General features: G+C 44.4%; 1 protein-coding gene and 1 pseudogene across 1 annotated transcript in view; one reads left to right on the top strand and one right to left on the bottom strand.

Moving 5' to 3' along the window:
• Positions 1-343: 343 nt before the first annotated feature.
• The window catches only part of DHRS7B (dehydrogenase/reductase 7B), a 50,518-nt gene continuing 39,246 nt past the window's right edge, over positions 344-11,615 (top strand). Inside the window, exon 1 of the mRNA XM_070395433.1 lies at positions 344-380. Coding sequence (XP_070251534.1) covers positions 361-380 — 20 coding nt within the window. The 5' untranslated portion in view covers positions 344-360. The remainder of the gene's footprint in view (positions 381-11,615) is intronic.
• On the bottom strand, positions 4,842-4,968 carry LOC138995237 (small nucleolar RNA SNORA42/SNORA80 family; annotated as a pseudogene).

The raw sequence follows: 11,615 nt of genomic DNA, 5'->3' as shown, positions 1-11,615 counted from the left end.
AGATCTTCATATTTACTTCTCGAATTATTTTTGACATCATTGATTTTTTTTGGTTTATCTTTGCGCCAATGTCATACAGTAATATTTTAATTACTATGGCTTTCTAATAAGTCTTCGTAGGTGTAGCACACATGTCCAAATTTGTCCGCCTCTCCCCAAATGTGCGGAGCCCAAAACAAGACCTTCCCAATTCCCCTGGGGAAGATGGAGGGAGCGCGCAAGTAGGAAGCGGCCCGTAGACCCTGCGCCCCGAGGGCAGCACGGCCAACGCGCTTGCGCAGCCTGAGGGCTGTAATTGGATGGAGCTTGGCAGAGGGAGTTGACGTCACTTCCGGGGCGGAGGACGCGGTGGGTGGACCCATGGTCTCTGAGGCGCCCAGGTAGGGGCTGGTGGGAAGGACCCCGGGCGGGGGCCTGCGTTCCGCCCGGAGCCTCGGCGCGCGGGCATCTCCGGGCGCTGCGCCCCCTTCCCGGGCGCGGGGAGGCGCGAGGTGCCGAGCGAGCGGGGCGCGGGCGCGGCGTCCTCTGTGGGGAGCCTGCGGCTCGTGGCGCTCGGGTTGCGCGGCTGGAGATGCGCGGACTGAGGCGGCGGCCCGGCTCGCGCCCCGAAGGGCGTCTGCTCCCGGCTGCGCCGTCCTTCCCGCATGGCGGGCGCCGGCGGCGGGCTGCCCTTTAGCCCCGTGTCGCGTCGGTTAGCGAGGAGGCGGGGCGGAGGGCGAGCCCGCACCCGGGATGGCGGCTTCCGATGTCTCCCTCAGACTCGCCCTCCTCGCCGGAGCCCGCTCCCAGGGTTGTCCCGCGCGCTCAGCGGCCCGGCGCCAGGAGCCTCCGAAGGAGCCGTGACTGAAATGCATGCGCAGAGGAGGCTCCGTTAGGAAGGCGCGCACGGCCCTGCGCTGTCTCGGAGGTCAGCCTCCTTCGCACGGGCTTAGACTTCTGCTTGTCCACAGGACGGGAATGGGGGTTAGAGGAGAGAAGTACCTAAATGTGAGGCTCCATCGGCATTGACACTGCTCTGCGCAGCCGGTAGACACGGAGTGCTGTTGTTGTATTTCATTATATTCGTCTCTGGTTTGCAAACGGATTTAACAAACATAGTTTTAGCCCCACTATAGTCCAAGCCCGGTGTTAGCCACCTAGGATACAAACATGCGTGATTTCCTTTCACCATGCATAATTTAGTTAATGTTTTATTTGCCTTCCATGTCAGATGCTACAGTTGTTTTACCAACATTATTCTTAAACATTTACTTAGCATCTGCTGCGTGGCAGGCACTGTTCTAGGGACATAGCGTCAGCAATAGGCATGGTCTCTGTCCTCATGGGACTGAAGCTCCCGGTTGGGGCTGGAGGACCGAGGGAGCGAGGAGTCCGGGAGATGAAGCTGGAGAGGTAGCCAAGCCTCCGAGCGTGCAGCTCTCATGGTGCGAAAGCGGTGGGGCTTCTCTGGAGAATGTGGGAGCCTGGAAGCGTCGTCACAGGAGGGGCACCAGCAGGTCTAGGGGATCAGGCCACTCCGGCTCCCCGGTAAGGCAGGGTGGTCAGTGAGAGGGCTGTTAGGGGCGTGCTGAAGGGGCTTAGAGGTTCATTCCGGTGAAAAGGGAGGGAGGTGTCAGGGCTAATTCTTCCTTTTCTGGCTTGTGCATCTCGAACAGGAAACTCTGGAGGAAGAGCATGAGTTCAGTTTTGAATAAAATGTCCTTGAAATAATCCAAGTAGAGGTGTCACAGAGGCAGTGATGAGGGTCTGACGCTCAGACAGCAAGAACGGGCTCGGTCCCTAAGAGCTTTGGTCAGGGAGGAATAATTTTCCTGTCATTGAGGGCAAGAAAGCCGCATGAGGTGGCCCAGTAGGAAGTGTAGACTGTTCTTCTCATTTACGTGGGGGGAAAGTTAAAAATAAAATCTGCCAACCTAGAAAATTGTTCCCACAAATGTAGAAAGGAAGAAAATAGTTCTGTTACTGAATAAAATGAACCCAGAATTACAAAAACAAAAGAACAATCCCATCATTTAAAACATCACATAGTCTCCAGATTCCTTTTGTAAGAAGACGTGATGGCACCATCTACCATCTGTGCTTTTATAGTTCACCCTCAATTCACCTGGTAATTGGGGTGGTCATCTGTGCTAGTTAATTACCTTTATCTGGAGGAAAAATAGAAAATCTCTAATCTCTCTGAGCAGGTAGTCCTGTAACCTCCCAGGGTGACTGAGTTTCTTCCTTAATGTTTACATTGGAAAGAGATGACTTCTAGGCCCTTTAGAAGAAAGTTTCTGGGTAGTATCTGTGGCTGGAGCTAGTTTGTTTACTTATTTATTTAATAAATATATTGTTACTGATTTTAGAGTGGAAGGGAGAGGGGGAGAGAGGTAGAAAGATCAATAATGAGAGAATAATTGACGGGCTGCCTCCTGCACGCCCCACACCAGGGATCAAGCCCACAACTCAGGCATGTACCCTGACTGGGAATCGAACCGTCACCTCCTGGTGTGTAGGTCGGTGCTCAACCACTGAGCCACACTGGCTGAGCTAGAGCTAGTTTATTTAGCCTTTTAAAAGATTTGCAGACATACCAAAGGAACAGAGGAAGGAGTTAAAAATACTGGGTTTTTCAAAGAAATGCTTTAAGAAAAAGGAGGGAGAAAAGATCTCTGTCCCTTTGGCAAAAGGGAAAGTTTACTTTATTTAAAGTTTATTTACAGTGCAGGAAGTGTTGGACTGCAGAACGCACAGCCTGGGGACTACCCTGGAGGTGTTTCAAGTGAGTGCCTTGCAGTTGTGCATGGCTAGGACGCCCTCCAGTGGTTAGATCTAGCCCGTTATTTCAAGAAAAATGTTATCTGTGGTTCCAGATCCTGCTGGATTCCAGTCAAAAGTTTTGTCTCTGGTAGTTAACCCTTTGAGGACTTGTCCTTGTTCATGTTAATGATGTCATTTCTCACACCCACCCAGTTATAACGTACAGTACGAGGCCTTTCTTTGTTGGTAATGTTCTGATTTTAATGGGGAAGTGAACTCTCCATTAGCCTGCTCTGGAAGGCTGTAAGCATGGGAATGAAAATTGAGATTGAATATCCTGTAAATTTAGCTTGGAAGCTTCTTGGCACCCACCAATGTAAGAAGTTCAACAAATTCCTTTGGATTCTACCTTCTGCATCTTCTTAAATTCACAATAGCCCAAGACTTGGCTTATTGGAGGGAGAGGCATGCTGATGGCTGCTGAATTAATTGAACATTGCTTATGATAGTTTGAGGTTACCTGCTGCAGTTAGCTCCTATTTTATTCAGTAAGGACATGTTTGTACTTGGAACACTAAGTTTTGAATGGAAATGTAAATTTTTCCAGGTTCATGTGAGTAGGACTTAGCTGTTGCTAAATTAGATATTACTGGTATATTAGTAAACTATTATTTCAAAATTCTCTATGCGTATAGTATTATAATCCAGATTGGCTTAACATATTAGGTAAACTAGCTCAAGGAAATTGTACTGAGTTCCTGTTAAGCAATGAGCTTATTTACACTCACTTATCTCATAAAAACCTTTCTATTCTGTTTGGGTGATCAGACTGAATTTAGGGATCTATTTACCACCTAGATAGTATTAGAATCCTTCTTCTTTAAGGCTTCTACTAAGGTTTTTTTTTTTTTTTTTTTACATGACCACCTATTTGATGCACTTAAGAGTTAAAAATGTGGGCTTTAGAGTCTAAATACCTGGTTCAAATCTCTTCTTTGCCATTAAAATTTTTTTTATTGATTTCAGAGAGTAAGGGGGAGAAAGAGAATATCATTGATCGGTTGCCTTCTGCACACCCACACTGGGGATTGAGCCGGCAACCCAGGCATGTACCCTGACCGGATCAAACCGTGACCTCCTGGTTCATAGTTAATGCTCAACCATTGAGCCACACCAGCCAGGGTCTTTTTTGCCATTTACTAGCTATTCGACTTAAGATGTTTTCTCATTTAGAACATGGAAATAACTATCATACCTACCTCCTAGGAGTGCCATGAGGATGAAACGAGATTATGGGTATGAAGTTTATTTATATCCCAGTGTCTTGGCACATTGCAAACACTAAAAAAGTTAGTAATTATTATTAATATTTTTTTCCACAACAGCCATATATGATAACAGGCTAAAAATTAACTTTTTTTTTAGTTTGTTTTAGAATCTGTGTAGTAAATTTTTTTAGTTAATGGTCATGTATGTTAGAGTTACAAAACAAAAAATTAATTATATTAGAAATAAAAATGTACTTTTGGTTTGGAGTTGTCATAAATTTCTTTCTACTGCATTCAGAGGAGTGAAGGATTGTGGGCCATATAGAAGGCTTCTTAACATCCATATACTTATCCTTACTGCAACTGTGTAAGGCAGATGTGAGATATATTTTGCAGGTGAGGAAACTGGTTGAAATATTAAATAACTTATTCAAAGACACTCACTTAGCCTGATTATTGGCATTCAAACTAAGGTCTGCCTGGTTCCAAACACAGTTTACTGTATCAATAAACAGTTGAAATTATTATTCACACCTCTCATTTATATTCTAATAGGAAAATGGTAGCTGGCAACTTGATCTTAGTGAAAAAGCAAGACAGACTGAAATTTAAAGAGATGTTAGTGGGGAAAACCCACTGAAGTGTAAGAAATAATTCTATCAGAGGGAAGGGATGGTTGGACAGCTGTAGCAACTGACACCAGGCCAGGGAGCTGGACTCAGTGAGGAAGTGTGAATTTATACAAGAAGAGGAAAGCTTTGCAGTGATTAGTATCTCCATCCCCAATATTAAATGAAGGATAATTGCTTTTTTCCTCTCAGCATCTTTTCCCCCTGTGCAACCTGCTTCAGTGCCTACAGCCTACGGTCCGGGCAATGGTTCAAGGCCGCAGCTTGCTCTGGCACGGGGCACATGAGAGCCCCAGGGGGACGGGCCTGCCATCCATCCAAACCCATGCACTCCTCTCAATGTTTTTAACTTAATTTGGCACAGAGAAGACATTGAAATAGGAATATTTGAGAGACACATTTATCTTTGATTAGGTTAGTACTGTTGTCAGCGTATTTGTTTCTAGCAGTAGAAAAAGTTCTATTTAAAAGTCCTTGTGACGGGAGAAGACTTCTGGTATGGCAGAGTGAGGAAATTGGCAAATCTCAAAACAACAACAAAAAACAACTATAAAACAGGACAAAATTGTCAAAAACAACCATATCAGAGGTCTGGAAATTGACCAAAGACATACAACAAATTGGGAAACATTTTTTCATGAAAAACCACTGAACATTAGGTAAGACCAGTGAGAATCTAGTATTATTGTCTGGGGTGGTGGATGGAAATAATCCCATAACCCTAGCTCATCAGCCAGTGCAGTAGTTTTGTTTTTGTGGGTTTTTTAAAAATGTAGATTTTTTAAAATATGTTTTTTATTGATTTCAGAGAGAGGAAGGGAGAGGGAGAGAGAGAGAGAAACATCAATCCTGCACACCCCCTACATGTGTCCTGACAGTAATTCAACCCGTGACTTCCTGGTAAATAGGACGATGCTCAACCACTGAGCCACACTGACCACTCAGTGCAGTAGTTTAACCAAGGCAGGGCAAGCCTGAAGACCAGCAGTCTCACTGTTGGAGGAGGCCAAGTATTTGGAGCAGAAAACAAAGCATCATGCCAGCTTTGTCAGTAAGGGTAGCAACATTGGTGGCAGGTGAGTGGTGAAGGCTAACAGCTTTGCTAGTTTGAGGCTGTGGCCCTTATGGGCAGTGAGTGGATGGGGGACCAGCTGGGAACTTCACAGAGGTCCTGCAAGTGGGACAGGCTTGACAAACTCCCACAGACCCTGCGTGCACATACAGAAGGACCGTGAGAGGGCCTGCTGGGAAGTGAAGCTGAGGAGACTTGAACATTGTCTGAACTTTGTGCTTTCCTTGCCACACACAGGTCTACCTGCAAAAGCTGGACGCTGTCTTTTTTGAGGTGTTTGGGCACAAACTTTGAGATATGTAATCGACTGTTACCAGAATGAGCTTTTGACCTAGTGAGCTTTTCCAAATTCTAATCAAGCTATGCTGCAGAGCCAGATGCACCCACACAAAGTGCTGTAGACAAAGGGTGGGGCCATGGCTGTGACTGGCATTCTTCTCTCCACCAGCCTGAGTCCATGTTTAGTTACCATGTTCATAGTTAGTTTTGAACTGTTCTGAGTTAACATGTTTAACCCCATTACAACCTATAGGTGACAAATCATATGTTGAAATTTCTGGTAATAAGAAACATGGGGTTATGCAATAAAGGAACATAAAGTGTTTTGAAACTGACAAATGGTTGGATGCATTTCCCTACAGAGAGAGTGTTTGCAAACAACAGGAAGTGAGGTAAAGGTAGGAATCTCAGAGGGCTGGTGAGTGTTAGTTGATGACTCCAGCAGAGAGTAGGAGAGAACCTGAGACCCAATCTTTTTTTTTTAATATATTTTATTGATTTTTTTACAGAGAGGAAGGGAGAGAGATAGAGAGTTGGAAACATCGATGAGAGAGAAACATTGATCAGCCGCCTCCTGCACATCTCCCACTGGGGATGTGCCCACAACCCAGGTACATGCCCTTGACTGGAATTGAACCCGGGACCTTTCAGTCCGCAGGCCGACGCTCTATCCACTGAGCCAAACCGGTTTCGATCCAATCTTTTTTTTAAACAAAATATATTTTTTATTTTTTTTTTCACAGAGAGGAAGGGAAAGGGATAGAGAGTTAGAAACCTCGATGAGAGAGAAACATCAATCAGCTGCCTCCCGCACGCCCCCTACTGGGGATGTGCCTGCAACCAAGGTACATGCCCTTGACCAGAATTGAACCTGGGACCCTTTAGTCCGCAGGCCGACACTCTATCCACTGAGCCAAACCGGTTAGGGCCTGAGACCCAATCTTGAAGGTCAGGGTGGGCCTCATCCAGGGAGCATTGAGGAGCTATACAGATTTAAGCAGTGCCGTCCCAGCTGAATTGCTACACCCTTTGTGAAATTTTCCCCAGTCTCTAATCAGAATCAGTCACCTTCCCCTGTATGCTCTGTAACTAGAGTCATTAATTTATTTATCCAACAAATGACACAGAAGGCAGTGAAAGGGAAACAGACAAGTAAACCCAGGGGAGAGATTGCTTTGTTAGAAGAACACTTAGGGAATTAGCAGAGCACAAGGTCTTCAGGGTCCAAGTTAGGTTTGGGAATCTTGGGAGCATCCTGGAGCAAATACCTGAGGTGGAGGTAGTCAAACAAAATGGCAGTGGGAGGAAAAATTCTTTGGAGGAGCTCATTAGGAAGTTTGAGATGACAGAAGAAAGGATCGGGAAACATGAAAAATCTCAATAGAAATTCAATATGAAGAACAGAACAAAGGTCGAAGATAAATTAACAGCCTAAAAAATCAGTGGGACATCAAGTGAACTAACATTTGGGAGTTCCAGAAGAAGAGTAGCGAAGGAATGAGGCAGAAAAAAATATTTGAAATAATGTCTAAAAATTTCCAAATATGATGAAAAACATTGTATTAGTTTCCTGTTGCTGCTGTAATAAGTTACCACAAATATAATAGTTTAAAACCTCACAAATTTATTATCTTCTAGTTCTGGAGATCAGAAGTCTTAAAATCAAGGTTTCAGCAAGCTGTATTTCTTCTGCAGGCTCCAGGAAAATCGGTTTACTTGCCTTTTCCAGCTTCTGCAGGCCACCAGCATTCCTTGGTTCAGGGACTCCTCCTCACATTACTCCAGCCTCTACTGCTGTTGTCACATCTACTCTCTGACTCAATCTTCTGCCTCTCTGTTCTGAGGACTCCTGTGATCTGGATGAGGCAGGATAAGCTCCCCATCTCTAGATCTTAAATCACATTTGCAAAGTCCCTTTTACCATATAAGTAAGAGAACATATACTACTAATAGGTTCTGGGGACTGGAGACATCTTCCGCGTATATTCAGGGCATAACACAAACATTAATATACAGATCCAAGAAACTCAATGAACTCCCGAGTAGGATAAACACAAACAGACACATCAGAGTAAAACTATTGACAGACAAACAAAACTTAAAAGCAACAAGAGAAAATTTGCTCATCACACACAGGGAAGCAACCATATGACTAGTGGCTAACTTCTTATATAAAGAATGGTGTTGGGACTTCAGTCTCCTATGCAGCATGCAAGGAGCTTAGAAGCTGCCCTTTCATCATCATAAGTAAAAAGCTGAACAAACTGAAAAGTCAACCAACTCTTGCCCTGGCCAGTGTTCTCAGTGGTTAGAGCAGTGGCCTGTGCATCCAAGGGTCTCGGGTTCGATTCCTGATCAAGGACACGTACCTGGATTGCAGGTCGGAGTGCCTGTGGGCGGCAACCACCAATGTGTCTCTCTCACAGCTATGTTTCTCTCTCTCCTCTCTCTCTTTCACTCTCTCGCTCTCTTTCTCCCCTCCTTCCCTCCCTCCTTTCCTCTCTCTCTAAAAAAATGGATGGAAAAAAATATCCTCAGGTGAGGATTAACAGCAACAACAATCAACTCTTTGTAGATCCACCAGTTGAGGTCAAAAGGAAAACTGCTGTCCCCACGCCAGCAATGGAGAGGCAGGTGGATGCACAGAATCACAACTGACTGGAGCAGAAGCCTGGGGTAGGAAAACCTGGACTGTAATCGACAAACTGCTGGAGGCTGAGTGTGGACAGTCTGAGAGTTCAAAACGCCAGAGGAACCCAATCAAAAGGGGCCCACACTGTTGTGAGTTTTACCCCCAGGAGCTCTAGGAGGCCCTCACAGTGAATGTTGGAGAAAAATCCCCTTGTGCTCCTGGTAGGGGGAGTGGGAAAGTAATGATTTTGAAATATGTCAGCGTGTCCTGTTCTTGCTGAGGCCTCCCCTCAGGGAAACTATGTTACCAGAGCCTAAGCTACCTAGGGACAGGGACCTACCTGCTCCCCTCTTTCTAGCCATCCTGACCCACCTAAGAGGAGGAAAACAACAAACAAAAGCTGAGAAGCCCTGGTGAAGTTCTCAGTCCGGGGCATTGGCTCACCAAAAGACTCGGGCCCAGTCGTGGAAGGATATAATGCTTGCCTTGCCCTACATAACTACAGGCCTCTGGACTGCAGTTCTTCTGAACGAGTATCATGTCTGCCTTCAACAAAACATGACCAGGCATATTGAAAGGCAAAAACATACAGTTTGACAAGACTGAACAGCATCAAAACCAGAGTCAGATATGACAGGGAAGTTGGAATTATCAGACTAGTAACTTTTATTTTAAAAAAAGATATATTTCGATTGATCTCAGAGAGGAAGGGAGAGGGAGAGAGAGATAGAAATACCAGTGATAAGAGAGTCATTGATTGGCTGCCTCCAGCACACCCGACACGGGATTGAGCTCACAACCTGGGCATGTGCCCTGACCAGGAATCGAACTGTGACCTCCTGGTTTATAGGTTGATGCTCAACCACTGAGCCACACTGGCAGGCAGACCAGTAATTATTAAAAACTATGATTAATATGCTAAGGACTTTAAGGAAAGAGTATGTAACATGCAAGAACAGATGGATAATATAAGCAGAGATGGAAAATCTAGGAAAGAATAAAAAAATTATGTTTATATATAAGTGAAATGAATGACAGCAGTGTTTTAAGAGATGGATGAGAGGAAGTAGGAATATTTTATGACTTATATTACCTGTGAAGTGGTATAGTATTGTTTGAAAGTGGGCTTGGATTCCATTCTCCGCAACCACTTTGAAAAGTATAATTGCTATGCTAAGGAAGGCGAGAAAACGAAACCGTATAAATGCTCAGTTGAAACCACAAAAGGTGGAAAAACTGTGGAAGACAAAAATATGAAAAATAACAAGGACAACAAACAAAATAGTAACAAATATGGTAGATATTAATTCAACTTTACCCATAATCACATAAACATCAATGGCCTAAGCACATCAATTAAAAGACAGATTGTCAGAATGAATCACAAAACAAGACTGACCTATATGTTGTCTATAATAAATCCTCTTTAAGTGTAAAAACATAGATTAAAGGAATGGAGAAAGATATACTAATTAAAGGAAAGCAAGAGTAGCTATATTAATTCCAGACAGGACAGAGTTCTGAGTGAGGAAAGTGATCAGGAATAAGAGGGCATCATCTATGTATATAAAATGCTAAATATGCTAAGTGTCCAACCATCTGACCGGTCAGTATGATGCACACTGAACACCAGGTGGCAGACGCTCATGGTGGCTGTGGGCACCGGGGAATGATGTCACGTAGCAACACTCGGCTTCCTCTCCCTAGCAACAGGCCATTTAACAATGAACGGCACTGTGGAACTGGCGCCCACAAAGGAACACTTGGCTTCCCCCAAGTGGGACACAGGCCCCACCACCACCCCGGCGCAACAGCTCGCCAAATCATAGCAGATGCTGCCGAGACCCCATGGTGCAAAATGCGGCCCACAGCCCAGGGTAATGATGTTATGTAGCAACTCCCAGTTTCCTCTCCCTAGCAACTAGCCTCCTTGGAGTGTCTTCAGCCCAGAACACAACTTGCTTTATAGCCAGGCACAAACATTTCACACTTTAACCAAATGTCTGTGAAGTGTTTTCCCGTGCCTCATCTCATTTGATCCTCACAGAAGTCCTGGAGTAGGTAGATAGGAGACTCGGTGGAATCCTATTTCTTTTCATTAGCCAGAAAACGGAGATTTAGAAAGCTTAGAAACTTGGCCCGACTGAAAAGTAAGAAATGGTGGACCTTGAAAATGACTTTAGGTTTTCTCACTGTACAGAATATAGTCAAACACTGCTGCAGTTAAATACCCTTTGTTCTCCCTGCGTGATCTATACTAAAAATCTGCTTCATGTTAATATTTACTGCTGTGTTGCTGACAATTACCTGAAGGAGAAGTTAGGGTGCTTCACTGGGCTGGAAAAAGTTTAGTTACATCAGAAAGCAGGTCTAATTAAGCAAGTTTATTCTATATCTATAAAAGGCTAAGTTGACTCGTGCGTGTGCGATACATATAAAGCTCTCGTTAGTGTCAGTCACACGTGTGTGTTTTGACATGCGTGTCATTGCCGATCATTAATTTGGTTGACACTTATAGAGAGAGGATGAATAGCGATATTAAAATATTTCTTCTAATTAATTTCCTTTCAATGTGCATGAATTCGTGCACTGGGCCACTAGTATAAAGATAAAGGGTTAATGATCCATGAAGGCACAGCATTTCTTAACACATATGCACCTAATAAGAGTGCCAAGATACCTGAGACAAAAATTGATAGAACTACAAAGAGAAATAGATGATGAATCTAGTATTATAATTGGAGACTTTAACACCTCTTTATCAGAAATGGAGAGATCTAGCAGGCAGAATATCAGTAAGGACAAAGAGGAAAGCAGATTATTATAAGGAGGGGCCATAGGTGACAGTATGACAGGAGTCACAGCTGGGTGGTTTAAGGGATGGATGAGAGGAAGGAGGGGAGAATAGTAGTGAGGAGCAAAGATGATCCCACTGCATCTTCGAGCCAGAATATGAGAGTTGTGGAAGAGAAAAAGGCCACCACTGCAGTGGT

The sequence above is a fragment of the Myotis yumanensis genome, unplaced genomic scaffold, assembly GCF_028538775.1.
Source record: "Myotis yumanensis isolate MYYU_CA2020_CCGP unplaced genomic scaffold, mMyoYum1.0.hap1 SCAF_16, whole genome shotgun sequence".
Classification (NCBI taxonomy): Eukaryota; Metazoa; Chordata; class Mammalia; order Chiroptera; family Vespertilionidae; genus Myotis; species Myotis yumanensis.
Note: the sequence above shows the minus strand (reverse complement) of the source record. Positions and strands in the feature narration are given on the sequence as shown.